The sequence below is a fragment of the Rhinoderma darwinii genome, chromosome 2 (assembly GCF_050947455.1).
Source record: "Rhinoderma darwinii isolate aRhiDar2 chromosome 2, aRhiDar2.hap1, whole genome shotgun sequence".
NCBI classification, from domain to species: domain Eukaryota; kingdom Metazoa; phylum Chordata; class Amphibia; order Anura; family Rhinodermatidae; genus Rhinoderma; species Rhinoderma darwinii.
The window spans coordinates 478,270,966-478,291,323 of NC_134688.1; the positions used below are offsets into that span (position 1 = coordinate 478,270,966).

At 43.4% G+C, this 20,358-nt stretch overlaps 1 protein-coding gene across 3 annotated transcripts in view; it reads left to right on the plus strand.

The window, feature by feature from the left end:
* The window catches only part of CFAP44 (cilia and flagella associated protein 44), a 110,155-nt gene extending 90,493 nt beyond the window's left edge, over positions 1 to 19,662 (plus strand). For all 3 annotated transcript variants that reach the window (XM_075854697.1, XM_075854698.1, XM_075854699.1), the window contains exons 31-34: positions 579 to 780; positions 912 to 1,072; positions 18,062 to 18,196; positions 19,290 to 19,662. In XM_075854697.1, the coding sequence (XP_075710812.1) occupies positions 579 to 780; positions 912 to 1,072; positions 18,062 to 18,196; positions 19,290 to 19,478 (687 nt within the window). In that variant the 3' untranslated portion in view covers positions 19,479 to 19,662. The remainder of the gene's footprint in view (positions 1 to 578; positions 781 to 911; positions 1,073 to 18,061; positions 18,197 to 19,289) is intronic.
* Positions 19,663 to 20,358: the final 696 nt, after the last annotated feature.

Here is a 20,358-nt window from a genome sequence, read left to right on the forward strand (position 1 = left end):
TGCTGTATACTACACTACACACACACACACACCTGTATACTACACTACACACACACACCTGTATACTACACTACACACACACACACACACACACCTGTATACTACACTACACACACACACACACACACACACCTGCTGTATACTACACTACACACACACCTGTACACTACACTACACACACCTGCTGTATACTACACTACACATACCTGCTGTATACTACACTACACTACACACACCTGCTGTATACTACACTACACATACCTGCTGTATACTACACTACACTACACATACCTGCTGTATACTACACATACCTGCTGTATACTACACATACCTGCTGTATACTACACTACACTACACATACCTGCTGTATACTACACTACACACACCTGCTATACACTACACTACACACACCTGCTGTACACTACATCGCTCCTTACACATAGCAGCACGCAGGTACAGTTCAGGATCTATATCCTAGGTAGCGCTCTATGTGCTCCGGGGGTTGTGTATACTGGTTTGCAGCACATGTTTGCGGTCTCTGGAGACACTTGGTATATCATGTGGTTTGTTTTCTTCAGGTTGAATACGTCATAAATGGAGAGATTCCCAGTGACCTGTCGCAGGCTCTTGTCTTCACCAACCAATCCCTAGAGGGTCTGCAGCATCGGATCCGCGAGTTACAGATGGAAAAAGTGGAGCAGCGAGAACTGTATAAAAAGGCCAAAGAGCAGCACAAGCAACTCATCCGAGAAAAGAAAGAGATGGAGAGCAAAATCCAGAGTGAGTAACCAAGCAACCGGGCGACCAGGGCCAGCCGCAACGTGGGAACGATGGGTGACATGGAGGTTGCTATTGGTAAAACATCATGTTGTCGTTTTATATGGTGATAATATGGTGTCATATTATTCCAGGTCTGGAGGAGAAGTGTCGGCAGCAGATGATGATGAAGTTCGGCCGACTGGTGGACCTGGAGGCGCTGCAGACCCTGTCTGTAAACACCGGCCTGGAAGAGCTGAAGATGAAGTCAGCCGAGAGGCAAGAGGAGATGGATCGTGAGATCGCTGAATGGAAGGTGAGCATGAACCCTACAGGCCCTGCACACGGGACGGAAATCTGCAGAGCATTTCATTACCAGTCATGTGGATCTCACCCATATGCTGCGGAAAGTTTTCTGCACGGATATCAGAGAATATTGCGGATTTTCACTGTGGATTTGCTACAGAAAAATCATCATCATCAACACATGTTAAAGGCATGGCTTAAGTCTTGGTGTAGAGGAGAAGGCTTTGGGTTCCTAGAGCACTGGGCTGACTTATCATTGGGGTACAAACTGTATTCTGCAGATGATTTGCACCTAAATGGAAGGGGGTCCGCTGTGCTGGGGGAGAGAATTCTAGCTGGGGTGGTGGAGTATTTAAACTAGGGCTGAGGAGGGAGGTCAATGTAGAAAATAAAGGGGTAGTCAGGTTAGAGAGGGGTCAGACTATATTGGTGGGGGGAGAAACAGACTGTGGGGAGAGGACTATGCAACAGGATAGGGAGTTCCTTTTGTTTCAAAACAGCAGTGAAAATGAAAATGCCAAAATAATGTCAAATAATCAAATTTCTGATAATAAAAGTAAAAAACTGAAAGGCAAGTTAAAGTGTATGTTCACAAATGGCAGAAGTCTTGCATGCAAAATGGGGGAGCTGGAGGCCTTGATACTGGGAGAAAATATAGATATAGTTGGTGTTGCTGAAACATGGATATACTCTTCACATGACTGGGCTGTAAATCTACAGGGTTTTACACTTTTTCGGAAAGACAGGACAAATAGGAAAGGCGGTGGTGTATGTCTGTATGTGAGAAGTGATATGAAGGTGGTGGTGTATGTCTGTATGTGAGAAGTGATATGAAGGCGGTGGTGTATGTCTGTATGTGAGAAGTGATATGAAGGCAGTGGTGTATGTCTGTTTGTGGGAAGTGATATGAAGGTGGTGGTGTATGTCTGTATGTGAGAAGTGATATGAAGGTGGTGGTGTATGTCTGTATGTGAGAGGTGATATGAAGGCGGTGGTGTATGTCTGTATGTGAGAAGTGATATGAAGGTGGTGGTGTATGTCTATGTGAGAAGTGATATGAAGGTGGTGTATGTCTGTATGTGAGAAGTGATATGAAGGTGGTGTATGTCTGTATGTGAGAAGTGATATGAAGGTGGTGGTGTATGTCTGTATGTGAGAAGTGATATGAAGGCGGTGGTGTATGTCTGTATGTGAGAAGTGATATGAAGGCGGTGGTGTATGTCTGTATGTGAGAAGTGATATGAAGGTGGTGGTGTATGTCTGTATGTGAGAAGTGATATGAAGGTGGTGTATGTCTGTATCTGAGAAGTGATATGAAGGTGGTGGTGTATGTCTGTATGTGAGAAGTGATATGAAGGTGGTGTATGTCTGTATGTGAGAAGTGATATGAAGGCAGTGGTGTATGTCTGTATGTGAGAAGTGATATGAAGGCGGTGGTGTATGTCTGTATGTGAGAAGTGATATGAAGGCAGTGGTGTATGTCTGTTTGTGGGAAGTGATATGAAGGTGGTGGTGTATGTCTGTATGTGAGAAGTGATATGAAGGTGGTGGTGTATGTCTGTATGTGAGAAGTGATATGAAGGTGGTGGTGTATGTCTGTATGTGAGAGGTGATATGAAGGCGGTGGTGTATGTCTGTATGTGAGAAGTGATATGAAGGTGGTGGTGTATGTCTGTATGTGAGAAGTGATATGAAGGGGGTGTATGTCTGTATGTGAGAAGTGATATGCAGGTGGTGTATGTCTGTATGTGAGAAGTGATATGAAGGTGGTGGTGTATGTCTATGTGAGAAGTGATATGAAGGTGGTGTATGTCTGTATGTGAGAAGTGATATGAAGGTGGTGTATGTCTGTATGTGAGAAGTGATATGAAGGTGGTGGTGTATGTCTGTATGTGAGAAGTGATATGAAGGCGGTGGTGTATGTCTGTATGTGAGAAGTGATATGAAGGCGGTGGTGTATGTCTGTATGTGAGAAGCGATATGAAGGTGGTGGTGTATGTCTGTATGTGAGAAGTGATATGAAGATGAAGGTGGTGGTGTATGTCTGTTTGTGGGAAGTGATATGAAGGTGGTGGTGTATGTCTGTATGTGAGAACTGATATGAAGGTGGTGGTGTATGTCTGTATGTGAGAAGTGATATGAAGGCGGTGGTGTATGTCTGTATGTGAGAAGTGATATGAAGGCGGTGGTGTATGTCTGTATGTGAGAAGTGATATGGAGGTGGTGGTGTATGTCTGTATGTGAGAAGTGATATGAAGATGAAGGTGGTGGTGTATGTCTGTATGTGAGAAGTGATATGGAGGCGGTGGTGTATGTCTGTATGTGAGAAGTGATATGAAGATGAAGGTGGTGGTGTATGTCTGTATGTGAGAAGTGATATGAAGGCAGTGGTGTATGTCTGTATGTGAGAAGTGATATGAAGGTGGTGTATGTCTGTATGTGAGAATTGATATGAAGGTGGTTTATGTCTGTATGTGAGAAGTGATATGAAGGCGGTGGTGTATGTCTGTATGTGAGAAGTGATATGAAGGCGGTGGTGTATGTCTGTATGTGAGAAGTGATATGAAGGCAGTGGTGTATGTCTGTTTGTGGGAAGTGATATGAAGGTGGTGGTGTATGTCTGTATGTGAGAAGTGATATGAAGGTGGTGGTGTATGTCTGTATGTGAGAAGTGATATGAAGGTGGTGGTGTATGTCTGTATGTGAGAGGTGATATGAAGGCGGTGGTGTATGTCTGTATGTGAGAAGTGATATGAAGGTGGTGGTGTATGTCTGTATGTGAGAAGTGATATGAAGGGGGTCTATGTCTGTGTGAGAAGTGATATGCAGGTGGTGTATGTCTGTATGTGAGAAGTGATATGAAGGCGGTGGTGTATGTCTGTATGTGAGAAGTGATATGAAGGCAGTGGTGTATGTCTGTATGTGAGAAGTGATATGAAGGTGGTGGTGTATGTCTGTATGTGAGAAGTGATATGAAGGCGGTAGTGTATGTCTGTATGTGAGAAGTGATATGAAGGTGGTGTATGTCTGTATGTGAGAAGTGATATGAAGGCGGTGTTGTATGTCTGTATGTGAGAAGTGATATGAAGGCGGTGGTGTATGTCTGTATGTGAGAAGTGATATGAAGGTGGTGGTGTATGTCTGTATGTGAGAAGTGATATGAATGTGGTGTATGTCTGTATGTGAGAAGTGATATGAAGGCAGTGGTGTATGTCTGTATGTGAGAAGTGATATGAAGGTGGTGGTGTATGTCTGTATGTGAGAAGTGATATGAAGGTGGTGGTGTATGTCTGTATGTGAGAAGTGATATGAAGGTGGTGGTGTATGTCTGTATGTGAGAAGTGATATGAAGGTGGTGGTGTATGTCTGTATGTGAGAGGTGATATGAAGGCGGTGGTGTATGTCTGTATGTGAGAAGTGATATGAAGGTGGTGGTGTATGTCTGTATGTGAGAAGTGATATGAAGGGGGTGTATGTCTGTATGTGAGAAGTGATATGCAGGTGGTGTATGTCTGTATGTGAGAAGTGATATGAAGGTGGTGGTGTATGTCTATGTGAGAAGTGATATGAAGGTGGTGTTTGTCTGTATGTGAGAAGTGATATGAAGGTGGTGTATGTCTGTATGTGAGAAGTGATATGAAGGTGGTGGTGTATGTCTGTATGTATGTGAGAAGTGATATGAAGGCGGTGGTGTATGTCTGTATGTGAGAAGTGATATGAAGGCGGTGGTGTATGTCTGTATGTGAGAAGTGATATGAAGGCAGTGGTGTATGTCTGTATGTGAGAAGTGATATGAAGGTGGTGGTGTATGTCTGTATGTGAGAAGTGATATGAAGGTGGTGGTGTATGTCTGTATGTGAGAAGTGATATGAAGGTGGTGGTGTATGTCTGTATGTGAGAGGTGATATGAAGGCGGTGGTGTATGTCTGTATGTGAGAAGTGATATGAAGGTGGTGGTGTATGTCTGTATGTGAGAAGTGATATGAAGGGGGTGTATGTCTGTATGTGAGAAGTGATATGCAGGTGGTGTATGTCTGTATGTGAGAAGTGATATGAAGGTGGTGGTGTATGTCTATGTGAGAAGTGATATGAAGGTGGTGTATGTCTGTATGTGAGAAGTGATATGAAGGTGGTGTATGTCTGTATGTGAGAAGTGATATGAAGGTGGTGGTGTATGTCTGTATGTGAGAAGTGATATGAAGGCGGTGGTGTATGTCTGTATGTGAGAAGTGATATGAAGGCGGTGGTGTATGTCTGTATGTGAGAAGCGATATGAAGGTGGTGGTGTATGTCTGTATGTGAGAAGTGATATGAAGGTGGTGTATGTCTATGTGAGAAGTGATATGAAGGTGGGGGTGTATGTCTGTATGTGAGAAGTGATATGAAGGTGGTGTATGTCTGTATGTGAGAAGTGATATGAAGGCGGTGGTGTATGTCTGTATGTGAGAAGTGATATGAAGGCGGTGGTGTATGTCTGTATGTGAGAAGTGATATGAAGATGAAGGTGGTGGTGTATGTCTGTTTGTGGGAAGTGATATGAAGGTGGTGGTGTATGTCTGTATGTGAGAACTGATATGAAGGTGGTGGTGTATGTCTGTATGTGAGAAGTGATATGAAGGCGGTGGTGTATGTCTGTATGTGAGAAGTGATATGAAGGCGGTGGTGTATGTCTGTATGTGAGAAGTGATATGGAGGTGGTGGTGTATGTCTGTATGTGAGAAGTGATATGAAGATGAAGGTGGTGGTGTATGTCTGTATGTGAGAAGTGATATGGAGGCGGTGGTGTATGTCTGTATGTGAGAAGTGATATGAAGATGAAGGTGGTGGTGTATGTCTGTATGTGAGAAGTGATATGAAGGCAGTGGTGTATGTCTGTATGTGAGAAGTGATATGAAGGTGGTGTATGTCTGTATGTGAGAATTGATATGAAGGTGGTTTATGTCTGTATGTGAGAAGTGATATGAAGGCGGTGGTGTATGTCTGTATGTGAGAAGTGATATGAAGGCGGTGGTGTATGTCTGTATGTGAGAAGTGATATGAAGGCAGTGGTGTATGTCTGTATGTGAGAAGTGATATGAAGGTGGTGGTGTATGTCTGTATGTGAGAAGTGATATGAAGGCGGTAGTGTATGTCTGTATGTGAGAAGTGATATGAAGGTGGTGTATGTCTGTATGTGAGAAGTGATATGAAGGCGGTGTTGTATGTCTGTATGTGAGAAGTGATATGAAGGCGGTGGTGTATGTCTGTATGTGAGAAGTGATATGAAGGTGGTGGTGTATGTCTGTATGTGAGAAGTGATATGAAGGCGGTGGTGTATGTCTGTATGTGAGAAGTGATATGAAGGTGGTGGTGTATGTCTGTATGTGAGAAGTGATATGAAGGGGGTGTATGTCTGTATGTGAGAAGTGATATGCAGGTGGTGTATGTCTGTATGTGAGAAGTGATATGAAGGGGGTGTATGTCTGTATGTGAGAAGTGATATGAAGGGGGTGTATGTCTGTATGTGAGAAGTGATATGAAGGTGGTGGTGTATGTCTGTATGTGAGAAGTCATTTGAAGGTGGTGTATGTCTGTATGTGAGAAGTGATATGAAGGCGCTGTTGTATGTCTGTATGTGAGAAGTGATATGAAGGCGGTGGTGTATGTCTGTATGTGAGAAGTGATATGAAGGTGGTGGTGTATGTCTGTATGTGAGAAGTGATATGAAGGTGGTGTATGTCTGTATGTGAGAAGTGATATGAAGGCAGTGGTGTATGTCTGTATGTGAGAAGTGATATGAAGGTGGTGGTGTATGTCTGTATGTGAGAAGTGATATGAAGGTGGTGGTGTATGTCTGTATGTGAGAAGTGATATGAAGGTGGTGGTGTATGTCTGTATGTGAGAGGTGATATGAAGGCGGTGGTGTATGTCTGTATGTGAGAAGTGATATGAAGGTGGTGGTGTATGTCTGTATGTGAGAAGTGATATGAAGGGGGTGTATGTCTGTATGTGAGAAGTGATATGCAGGTGGTGTATGTCTGTATGTGAGAAGTGATATGAAGGTGGTGGTGTATGTCTATGTGAGAAGTGATATGAAGGTGGTGTATGTCTGTATGTGAGAAGTGATATGAAGGTGGTGTATGTCTGTATGTGAGAAGTGATATGAAGGTGGTGGTGTATGTCTGTATGTGAGAAGTGATATGAAGGCGGTGGTGTATGTCTGTATGTGAGAAGTGATATGAAGGCGGTGGTGTATGTCTGTATGTGAGAAGTGATATGAAGGCGGTGGTGTATGTCTGTATGTGAGAAGTGATATGAAGGTGGTGGTGTATGTCTGTATGTGAGAAGTGATATGAAGGTGGTGGTGTATGTCTGTATGTGAGAAGTGATATGAAGGTGGTGTATGTCTGTATGTGAGAAGTGATATGAAGGCGGTGGTGTATGTCTGTATGTGAGAAGTGATATGAAGGCGGTGGTGTATGTCTGTATGTGAGAAGTGATATGAAGATGAAGGTGGTGGTGTATGTCTGTTTGTGGGAAGTGATATGAAGGTGGTGGTGTATGTCTGTATGTGAGAACTGATATGAAGGTGGTGGTGTATTTCTGTATGTGAGAAGTGATATGAAGGCGGTGGTGTATGTCTGTATGTGAGAAGTGATATGAAGGCGGTGGTGTATGTCTGTATGTGAGAAGTGATATGGAGGTGGTGGTGTATGTCTGTATGTGAGAAGTGATATGAAGATGAAGGTGGTGGTGTATGTCTGTATGTGAGAAGTGATATGGAGGCGGTGGTGTATGTCTGTATGTGAGAAGTGATATGAAGATGAAGGTGGTGGTGTATGTCTGTATGTGAGAAGTGATATGAAGGCAGTGGTGTATGTCTGTATGTGAGAAGTGATATGAAGGTGGTGTATGTCTGTATGTGAGAATTGATATGAAGGTGGTTTATGTCTGTATGTGAGAAGTGATATGAAGGCGGTGGTGTATGTCTGTATGTGAGAAGTGATATGAAGGCGGTGGTGTATGTCTGTATGTGAGAAGTGATATGAAGGCGGTGGTGTATGTCTGTATGTGAGAAGTGATATGAAGGCGGTAGTGTATGTCTGTATGTGAGAAGTGATATGAAGGTGTTGTATGTCTGTATGTGAGAAGTGATATGAAGGCGGTGGTGTATGTCTGTATGTGAGAAGTGATATGAAGGTGGTGGTGTATGTCTGTATGTGAGAAGTGATATGAAGGCGGTGGTGTATGTGTATGTGAGAAGTGATATGAAGGTGGTGTATGTCTGTATGTGAGAAGTGATATGAAGGTGGTGTATGTCTGTATGTGAGAAGTGATATGAAGGCGATGGTGTATGTCTGTATGTGAGAAGTGATATGAAGGCGGTGGTGTATGTCTGTATGTGAGAACTGATATGAAGGTGGTGGTGTATGTCTGTATGTGAGAAGTGATATGAAGGCGGTGGTGTATGTCTGTATGTGAGAAGTGATATGGAGGTGGTGGTGTATGTCTGTATGTGAGAAGTGATATGAAGATGAAGGTGGTGGTGTATGTCTGTATGTGAGAAGTGATATGTAGGCGGTGGTGTATGTCTGTATGTGAGAAGTGATATGAAGATGAAGGTGGTGGTGTATGTCTGTATGTGAGAAGTGATATGAAGGCGGTGGTGTATGTCTGTATGGGAGAAGTGATATGAAGGTGGTGTATGTCTGTATGTGAGAAGTGATATGAAGGTGGTGTATGTCTGTATGTGAGAAGTGATATGAAGGCAGTGGTGTATGTCTGTATGTGAGAAGTGATATGAAGGCAGTGGTGTATGTCTGTATGTGAGAAGTGATATGAAGGCAGTGGTGTATGTCTGTATGTGAGAAGTGATATGAAGGTGGTGGTGTATGTCTGTATGTGAGAAGTGATATGAAGGCGGTAGTGTATGTCTGTATGTGAGAAGTGATATGAAGGTGGTGTATGTCTGTATGTGAGAAGTGATATGAAGGCGGTGTTGTATGTCTGTATGTGAGAAGTGATATGAAGGCGGTGGTGTATGTCTGTATGTGAGAAGTCATATGAAGGCGGTGGTGTATGTCTGTATGTTAGGAGTGATATGAAGATGGTGGTGTATGTCTGTATATGAGAAGTGATATGAAGGTGAGTGTGAAAGAGACATTGGAGGGTGAAGATTCTGAGCAGGTTGAAACATTGTGGGTGGAACTAGAAAGGGAGGTAAGCACTGAAAAAATTACTTTTGGTGTCATCTATAGACCCCCCCCCCCCAATATAACTGAGGAGATGGAAGTTCAGCTATATAAACAGATGGAGCGGGCTGCACAGGCGGGTACTGTAGTGATAATGGGAGATTTTAAAAACTGGGATATTAATTGGTGTCATGGTTCGGCTTCAACTGCAAAGGGGAGACATTTCCTCAACTTGTTGCAGGAACATTTTCTGGGCCAGTTTGTGGAAGACCCGACTAGAGGTGAAGCTCTGTTGGATCTGGTCATTTCTAATAATGCAGATCTTGTTGGGAATGTCAATGTTCGTGAAAACCTCGGTAACAGTGATCACAATATAGTTATATTTTACCTATACTGTAAAAAACAAACACAGGCTGGGAGGGCAAAAACACTTCATTTTAAGAAGGCCAATTTCCCCAGGATGAGGGCTGCAATTCAGGATATGGACTGGGAAGAACTAATGTCAAATAATGGAACAAATGATAAATGGGAGGTTTTCACATCTATTTTGGGTAATTATAGTGCAAAATTTATTCCGACAGGTAACAAGTATAAACGACTCAAATTAAACCCCACATGGCTTACACCTTCTGTGAAAGGGGCAATACATGACAAAAAAAGGGCATTTAAAAAATACAAATCTGAGGGTACAGCTGCAGCCTTTGTAAAATATAAAGAGCTTAATAAAATCTGTAAAAAGGTAATAAAATTGGCAAAAATACAAAATGAAAGGCAGGTGGCCAAGGATAGTAAAACAAATTCTTCAAGTATATAAAGGAAAAAAAGCCAAGGTCTGAACATGTAGGACCCCTAGATAGTGGTTAATGGGGAGTCAAAGGGGATCAAGAGAAGGCAGAGTTACTAAATGGGTTCTTCAGCTCTGTATATACAACAGAAGAAAGAGCGGCTGATGTAGCGGGTGCCAGTGCTGAAGAGCTGATGTAGCCGGTGCCAGTGCTGAAGAGCTGATGTAGCCGGTGCCAGTCCTGAGGAGCTGATGTAGCCAGTGCCAGTGCTGTTAATATATCAGTTGATATACTGTATTGGATGAATGTAGATATGGTGCAAGCTAAATGAAATAAAATAAACGTACACAAGGCCTCGGGACCAGATGGGTTACACCCTAGAATTCTTAAACCCTTCCCGCAATTTCTCGTACAGTTACATGATGGGAGCTGGTTTTTTTCCCGCAATTCCACGTAACTGTACGTGAAAGAGATGGAGCTGGCTCCGTAGCTGAGCCAGCGACATCACCGCCGGGCTGGCACCCTGAGGTATCGGCCAGGACCGGAGCTAGCCTCCGATCCGACCGATTAACCCCTCACATGCTGCGTTCAATAGAGATCGCAGCATGTGAGGAGTTTATAGCCACCGGCACCCCAGCAACGTGATCAGCACAGAAGCTGAGCCGGCGTCATCAGCAGTGGGTGCCCGCTGTATGTTACAGCAGACATCCCACTGTAAAGGCAGGAACCGGAGATAGCTCAGATTCCTGCCATTAACCCCTTCAATGCAGCGATCCAATGCAATCGCTGCATCAAAGTGGTTTGTATGAAATCGGCAGCCTGCCATGCTGTGGCAAGGCTGGTGACTGTTACTATGGCAACAGGAGGCCTAACAATGGCTTCCTATCTGCCATTACGGAAGCCGATTAGGCCCCGTCCGGAGCTTCAAGCCCTCTAGTGGGACTAAAGAATAGTGTAAAAAAAAAAGTGTAAAAAAAGTAAAAATAAAAGTTGTAAAAAAAACAATAAATGTTTCAAGTAATAAAATAAAACACAATCACCCTTTTTCCCTTATCAAGTCATATTTGGTATCGCTGCGACCGTAACGACCTGAACTATAAAAATATTATGTTATTTATTTCGCACAGTGAACGCCGTAAAAAAAAAACTAAAAAATGCTGACATAATTGCTATTTTTTGGTCACTTTGTCTTCCAAAAACTGAAATAAAAAGTGATCAAAAAGTCGCATGTACCTAAAAATCCTACCTATAAAAACTATAACTCGTCTCGCTAAAAACAAGCCCTCATACAGCTCCGTCGACGAAAAAATTAAAACCGTTATGGCTCTCACAACTTGGCGACAGAAAAAATCCATTCTCTTTACAAAAGTAATTTTATTGTGCAAAAAGTTGTAAAACATAAAAAAGTCCTATAAATTAGGTATCGCCGGAATCGTACTGACCCGAAGAATGAAGATAACATGTAATTTATAACACGTGGTGAACGCTGTATAAAAATAACTAAAAAAATATGCCAAAATTGCTGTTTTTTGGTCACCTTGCCTCCCAAAAAAAAGGATAACATGTGATCAAAAAGTCGCATGTACCCCAAAATGGTACCAATAATAACTACAGCTCGTCACACAAAAAAAAAACAGCCCTCATACCGCTACGTCTATGAAAAAATAAAATTAGTTATGGCTCCAATAAGTCAGGAAAGAAAAAATATGCAGTTGTGCCCGAGGGGAATATTTTTTCTGTTTCAAGTGGCGAATTATCAAGGACCTAAAATTAGGGAACCAGGAAAGCGAGGGCCCAAACATATCCGCTGGAAGCGACGGTGCCCATATTATACCAGGACAACACTTTCCCAGCAAAATTCCTCAAACTGCAAAGATGCCGAGTGTGGACCAAAAGGGGGATAAGTAAGGACCATTTATCAGTGCGACACCGGCCTGTGCAGAAAGGATTGTGTCACAGCGTAACACACATCTATGGATCATTTTATTGTTTTTTTTTTACCCCATTATTATACCACCTGACTATGCCCCTTATATACTCCGCCCGGCTTACATGTACCCCCATATTATAAACTGAAACACCAGTAAGACTCCAAGCAAAACTACCACCAAGCAAAGTCCACACTCCAAAAGCCAAATGGCGCTACCTCCCTTCTGAGCCCTACAGCGTGCCCAAACAGCAGTTTACTTCCACATAAATGGCATCGCCATACCCGGGAGAACCCTTGTAACAATTTTTGGGGTGTGTTACCAGTGGCATAAGATGAGCATGACATATTTCCCACTAAAATGTCATATCTAGGGAAAAATTGAAATTTTTACTTTGCACCTTCCGCAGCGCAATCATTCATGAAAAAGGCCTGTGGGGTGAAAATGCTCACTACACCCCTTAATAAATGCCTTGAGGGGTGCAGTTTCCAAAATAGGGTCACTTCTCAGGTGTTTCTTTTATTATTTCACATCAGAGCCCTGCAGTTGTGATCCAATACTTTGTAAATTGCCAAATTAGGCCTTAATTTTACATGGTACTCTTTCACTCCTGAGCCTGGTCGAATGTCCAGGCAACAGATTAGGGCCACATGTAGGGTGTTTCTAAAACCGGGAAACACCGCATAATAATTAGAGAGCTCTCTTGTTATGGTGGCACAAGCCGGGCACCACATATTGGCATATCTATGGAAAAAATCCCATCGAGTGCACAACAATTTCTGCCAATCACCTGTGGGGTTAATATGCTCACTACACCCCTAGGTGAATACCTTGAGGGGTGTAGTTTCCAAAATGGGGTCACTTCTGGGGGGATCCACTGTTTTGGTCCCACAGGGACTTTGCAAATGCGACATAGCGCCCAGAAACCAATCCAGCAAAATCTGTACTCCAAAAGCCAAATGGCGCTCCTTCCCTTCTGAGCCCTACTCTGTGCCCAAACAGCAGTTTATGACCACATATGTGGTATTTCCGTACACAGGTACACAGGAGAAGTTGCTTTACAAGTGTTGTAGTGCTTTTTTTCATTTATTTGTTGAGAAAATGAAAAATGTTCAGCTAAAACTACGTCTTATTGAAGAAAAAGGATTTTTTTTATTTTCACTGCCCTATTCTAATAAAATCTATGAAACACCTGTGGGGTCAAAATGCTCACTACACCCCTAGATGAATTCCTCTAGGGGTGTAGTTTCGTGAATCGATTCACTTTTGGGGAGTTTCCACTGTACTGGTACCTTAGGAGCTTTGCAATAGTGACATGGTGTCAAGAAACCAATCCAGCAAAATCTGTGCTCCAAAAGCCAAATGGCGCTCCTTCTCTTCTGATCCTTGCCGTGTGCCCAAACAGCAGTTTATGACCACAAATGGGGTATTGCCGTTCTCCAGAGAAGTTGCTTTACAAATGTTGGGGTTCTTTTATTCCTTTATTTGTTGAGAAAATGAAAAATTTTGAGCTAAAGCTACGTCTTATTGGAAAAAAAGGATTTTTTTTATCTTCACTGCCCAATTCTAATAAAATCTATGAAACCCCTGTGGGTTCAAAATGCCCACTACACCTCTAGATGGATTCTTCAAGGGGTGTAGTTTCCTAAATGGAGTCACTTTTTTGGTGTTTTTACTGTTTTGGTCCCTCAGGGGCTTTGCACATGCGACGTGGTCTCCGCAAACCATTCCTGCTAAATTCTAAGCCCTGCCGTGTGTCCAAACAGCCGTTTATGACCACATGTGGGGTATTGTTTTACTCGGGCGAAATTGCTTTACAAATGTAGGGGAGCATTTTCTTGATTAGTCCTTGTGGAAATTAGAAAAAATTAGCTAAACCTACATTTTCTTTGAAAGAATGTATATTTTTATTTTCACGGCCTACTTCCAATAATTTCTGCAAAAAACCTGCGTGGTCAAAATGCTCACTATAACCCTAGATAATTTCCTCAAGGGGTATAGTTTCCAAAATGGGGTCACTTTTGGGGGATTTCCACTGTTTTGGCACCGCAAGAGCCGTTCAAACCTGACATGGTGCCTAAAATATTTTCTAATAAAAAGGAGGCCCCAAAATCCTCTAGGTGCTCCTTTGTTTCTGAGGCCGGTGCTTCAGTCCATTACCACACTAGGGCCACATGTGGGGTATTTCTAAAAACTGCAGAATCTGGGCAATAGTTATTGAGTTGTATTTCTCTGGTAAAACTTTCTGTGTTACAAAAAAAATAGATGAAAAATGAATTTCTGCAAAAGAAATTTGAACATTTCACATCTACTTTGCCTTAATTCCTGTGAAACGTCTAAAGGGTTAAGAAACGTTCTAAATGCTGTTTTGAATACTTTGAGCGGTAAAGTTTTTAAAATGGGGTGACTTATCGGGGTTTTTTAATATATAAGGCCCTAAAATCCGCTTCACAACTGAACTGGCCCCTGTAAAAATAGCCTTTTGAAATTTTCTTGAAAATGTGAGAAATTGCTGCTAAAGTTCTAAGCCTTGTGACGTCATAGAAAAATAAAAGGATGTTCAAATAACAATGGCAATCTAAAGTAGACATATGGGGGATGTTAATTAGCAACAATTTTGTGTGGTATAACTGCCTGTCTTACAAGCAGATACATATAAATTTAGAAAAATGTTACTTTTTGCAATTTTTCGCTAAATTTGGGTGTTTTTCACAATTAAATATTTAATGTATCGAGCAAATTTTGCTAGTAACATAAAGTCCAACGTGTCACGAGAAAACAATCTCAGAATCGCTTGGATAGGTAAAACCATTCCGAAGTTATCACCACATAAAGTGAAACATGTCAGATTTGAAAAAATTGTCCTGAAGGCCAAAACAGGCTGCGTCCTTAAAGAGTTAAAGAGCTTAGTTCAGTTATTGATATAATGATTATATGAGGGGTGAGGAGAAGCCTAGACAGAGGGGCCGCTGTGGATATAGTGTTTATATGAGAGGTGAGGAGAAGCCTAGACAGAGGGGTCGCTGTGGATATAGTGTTTATATGAGAGGTGAGCAGAAGCCTTGACAGAGGGGCCACTGTGGATATAGTGTTTATATGTAAAGTGAGGAGAAGCCTAGACAGAGAGGCTGCTGTGGTTATAGTGTTTATATGTGTGGTGAGGAGAAGCCTAGACAGAGGGGCCGCTGTGGATATAGTGTTTTTATGTGAGGTGAGGAGAAGTCTAGACAGAGGGGCCGCTGTGTATATAGTGCTTATATGAGAGGTGAGGAGAAGCCTAGACAGAGGGGCCACTGTGGATATAGTGTTTATATGAGAGGTGAGGAGAAGCCTATACAGAGGGGCCACTGTGGTTATAGTGTTTATATGTGGGGTGAGGAGAAGCCTAGACAGAGGGGGTGCTGTGGATATAATGCTTATATGAGAGGTGAGTAGAAGCCTAGACAGAAGGGGTGCTGTGGATATAGTGTTTATATGAGAGGTGAGCAGAAGCCTAGACAGAGGGGCTGCTGTGGATATAGTGTTTATATGTGAGGTGAGGAGACGTCTAGACAGAGGAGCCGCTGTGGATATAGTGTTTATATGAGAGGTGAGGAGAAGCCTAGACAGAGGGGCCGCTGTGGATATAGTGCTTATATGAGAGGTGAGGAGAAGCCTAGACAGAGGGGCCGCTGTGGATATAGTGCTTATATGAGAGGTGAGGAGAAGCCTTGACAGAGGGGCCGCTGTGGATATAGTGTTTATATGTGAGGTGAGGAGAAGCCTTGACAGAGGGGCCGCTGTGGATATAGTGTTTATATGAGAGAAGAGCAGAAGCCTAGACAGAGGGGCCGCTGTGGACAAAGTGTTTATATGTGAGGTGAGAAGTCTGGACAGAGGGGCCGCTGTGGATATAATGCTTATAAGTGAGGTGAGAAGAAGTCTAGACAGGGGCCGCTGTGGATATAGTGTTTATATGGGATGTGAGGAGAAGCCTAGACAGAGGGGCCTCTGTGGATATAGTGTTTTTATGTGAGGTGAGGAGAAGCCTAGACAGAGGGGCCGCTGTGGATATAGTGCTTATATGAGAGGTGAGTAGAAGCCTAGACAGAGGGGCCGCTGTGGATATAGTGTTTATATGTGAGGTGAGGAGAAGCCTAGACAGAGGGGCCGCTGTGGATATAGTGTTTATATGTGAGGTGAGGAGAAGCCTAGACAGAGGGGCCGCTGTGGATATATGTCCTAGGGGGAGCTACACTGGGGGAGTCACTTGTTGAGAAGGATCTGGGTGTAATAATCTGCAGCATCATATGTCCTAGGGGGCGCTACACTGGGGGAGTCACTTGTTGAGAAGGATCTGGGTGTAATAATCTGCAGGCATCGTATGTCCTAGGGGGCGCTAAACCGGGGGAGTCACTTGTATAGAAGGATCTGGGTGTACTTGTAAATCATAAACTAAATAACAGCACAATGTCAATCAGCTGCTTCTAAGGCCAGCAAGATATTGTCGTGTATAAAGAGGCCTGGCCTCGCGGGACAGGGATGTAATATTACCACTTTACAAAGCATTAGTGAGGCCTCATCTAGAATATGCAGTTCAGTTCTGGGCTCCAGTTCATAGAAAGGAGGAAAAATACAAAGAAGAGCAATGAAGCTAATAAGGGGCATGGAGAATCTAAGCTATGAGGAAAGATTGAAAGAACTAAACCTATTTAGCCTTGAGAAAAGACGACTAAGGGGGGACATGATTAACTTATATAAATATATGAATGGCGCATACAAAAAATATGGTGAAATCCTGTTCCATGTAAAACCCCCTCAAAAAACAAGGGGGCACTCCATCCGTCTGGAGAAAAAAAGGTTCAAGCTGCAGAGGCGACAAGCCTTCTTTACTGTGAGAACTGTGAATCTATGGAATAGCCTACCGCAGGAGCCGTCACAGCAGGGACAGGAGACACCGCAGGAGCCGTCACAGCAGGGACAGGAGACACCGCAGGAGCCGTCACAGCAGGGACAGTAGACACCGCAGGAGCCGTCACAGCACGGACAGTAGACACCGCAGGAGCCGTCACAGCAGGGACAGGAGACACCGCAGGAGCCGTCACAGCAGGGACAGTAGATGCTGCAAAAAAGGCAAAGATCGTTTCCTAGAACAAAAAGTATTCGCTCCTATGTGTAGAAATTTTTCCTTCCCTTTTCCCTTCCCTTGGTTGAACTTGATGGACATGTGTCTTTTTTCAGCCGTACTAACTATGTAATAACTATGTAACACATCCAGCACATGCGTGTAATGCGTGTAATTATCCTGACGTGTAATGTATGGGGCCATGCAGACTCTCCGGATTTCTTCTGTAAGGGAATAAACTATCTGACATAGTGGATTTTAACCTGTCAGATTATTTGTTTACCATGGAAATGAGCAGTGCCAGTTGTGTCAGACAGCCACTTATCTCCATGATCTATTAAAATAGCATATATTCAGCCAAGCTGGACAGGGCTTTAGAAAAAAATAAATGTCTTAGACCCCCTACACACAACCGTAAAATCGCCCGTAATTACAGGCCCATTCATTTCTATGGCCGACCGACACCTTCCCGTATGTCCATGGCCGGGTGTCCGTGCTGTAGACAGCTGCCGCAAAAAATAGGACATGTCCTAATTTTTTATTTTACGGACTGTGCTGCCATACTTTATAATCGGATCATGGCCCGTAAAGATGTCCAGCTGTCCGCGGCCGTCCGTGCCCGTAATTACGGGTCATAATTACGGGCACGGTCGTGTGCATGAAGCCTTACTGTATGTCTTACTTCTATGCTGAGGTCTTTTTTTCTTAAAGCTACAGGCCCAAAGCCTAAGGCTGCACTACTGAGAGGCTACTTTCTGTCAGTTACAATGCTGTGATGGAGCCGTTGTGTGGATCCAAATCACCACCACATCAATATCCACATCCTTCCTGTGATGAGCAGTGTTTATATGTGTGGACATTGATGTGGATGGTGATTTGCAGCACTTGTCCCCTGCTACCTCCATGGACACAGGGAAAAATGATTCCCCACGAGGTGAAGTCGCCTCTTATGTGTCGTTACAGTAAATCTTCTTTTATTCTCACCATATCTTTTTCCTTTGCACTTGAAAGATCGAAGTGATGGAGACCAAGAGGAGTCTGATGGAAATCACACGGGAGCAGACAAAGAAGTTAGAAAGGTTAAACGAGCTGCTGGTGGAGAAGAAGACCATAGAGGCCAAACTGGACGCCCGGCAAACTGCTGTGGTAAGTCTCAAGGCAGCAGTCAAGCTACAGACCTTACATTATGCCTCTACACTTTACAGTTCAGCCAAAAATGAAGACCCATCTGTGGTCCTGACTCCTTATGTGCAGTCCCTTCCTCACATTTTTGTGCTCCAGACTTATACTTTCTTCAGTTTCTCGGACAGGAAGTAGCTGCCTGACAGCAACAATTGTCAGCCATATTATCTCTCATAGAGCAGCTTATTCTGTCACCCGGAGGATCCGCCCCTTTCCTCTCTCAACTCTGTCTGGCAGCTAATCACAGTAATAGAACCCATCTCACTGTACAGAGACATGCTTGATTCAATCTCTGCCTGTAGAAACATGATCTGGTATCAGTGACCAAATGATAATATGTCCATCAGGGATGTGTCAGACAAACCGGAGCAGACACTTCATCCTCACATTAACACTACAATGGGACAAGGGTTTGTTAAAAAAAAACTAGGATTGCTGGGAAGTGTAGTATAAATCGTGTCATCTGTAAGAGAGGAAGTAGCTAACTTCTCCTCCAATTCAGGTTTCAATAGAAATCAGTAGAGTTGCCACCTGTATTAATAGTTTTATCGTCCGTCCTGGGACACAATGAACAGGTTTTGTTCAAATCTTTGGAAATACTTTTTAATATAATTATTTTTGCGGCTGCTACATAGGACACTGGTCATCATATAGTTCCTTCCAGGTTCATAAGACTGATGTGATTGCTTCAGGGAGTGCAGAATCTACAGCCCCTCTCATCGGGATGTATATATTGTGGTTGGAGACATTTACTTCAATGGTCAGACAGTCAACAGCCAAGAAAGATGACGGGCAGGTGACAAGGCGGAGGGTGATGGATGCTGCAAAGTAGTCCTTGCTTTACTGCCACGTCCTCTATACATATGACAAAGCCAATAGCCTTCACCTGTATAGTATATTAAATCTGCAGCCACTGTTAGATATAAGGGTTAGAATAGGGGGAATAGAATCTGTAACAAGACCGTGTGCCGTATGTAGTAATGGTCTCCGCTTAGATGGCGGAAGGGCCTATAATGTAACGAATCCTAAAATCGGACTCTCTGATATCACTGCTCAGGGTGAAGAATTCCAGGGTCCGCGGAAAGCCGACATTCGAGAGAGGCAGAAGCTCCTCGAGCTGGTCCAGATGCAAAGCGAAGAAATCCGGGGTCTGAAAGAAGAGATTTTACTACTCAGCAGGAAAGGAGGGAACATTCTGCCCCCGGCGCAGTCACCCGCCGCCCACAGCACGGGCACCCTGGCCTGACCACTATCCCTCCCATCGATCAGACTGCACCTTCTCTCCTCAGGCTCCGCAACGGTCTTAAAGAAAGTCCGAATGTACCAAGAAATCCAGGTCGTGTCCTACGTCTTCCCCTACAAGTAATGGAAGCGACGTGTCTCCTAATGTTTCCCCATGGAAATAAAAGTTCCAAGTCAACAGTTACAAAGTTACTTGTGTCTTTTACTTCTCTCCGGGAAATATTGTGGTTGTGGCGATCCAGTGATTTTACCGCCGTGGAGCCCCGGTCTGATCTGGAGCTAGTTTAACCCTTTCACTGCCGGGCGTCAGGGTGGAAAAAGGGGTTAAATAAAACTTTTCTGTGGTTGTAATTGAGATCGGGTGTCCTGATATAACGCGGGTTCAATGAAATCCCGCCCAAAAAGTTAATATATGCAAAAATATAGAAGAAAAAAAAAAACCACTCTAAAGGGTTAAAGCAGTGGTCTCCAACCTGTGGCTCTTCAGCTGTTTGGAAACTACAACTCCCATCACATACAGACTGTCAGGGTATGCTGGGAGTTGTAGTCACAGGTGAAGAACATTGGGTATGTTGGTTAATGGTCATATGCAAGGCCAGGACAAGGGGCAGGCGGAGTAGGTGCCCGTTCGTGGTGCCATCAAGCCTTTAGTTGCTGCGAAAAATGTTAAATTTTTGATAATATTACAGCCCCCATACCCATATTTCTTTGGAAGAAGAGCTGGCACACCGTGAATATGCCAACCAGCACGTTACACTCATGAGCGTCTTCATTCAATGTCGCATCAACGCGCAACATTGTGTAAAAAATGCATAAAAAGTTTGTTTGTGGCTAAAAGTCTGACCCCAGCGGAGCCGGAGACCCCTCTGAAAATAAAACACACG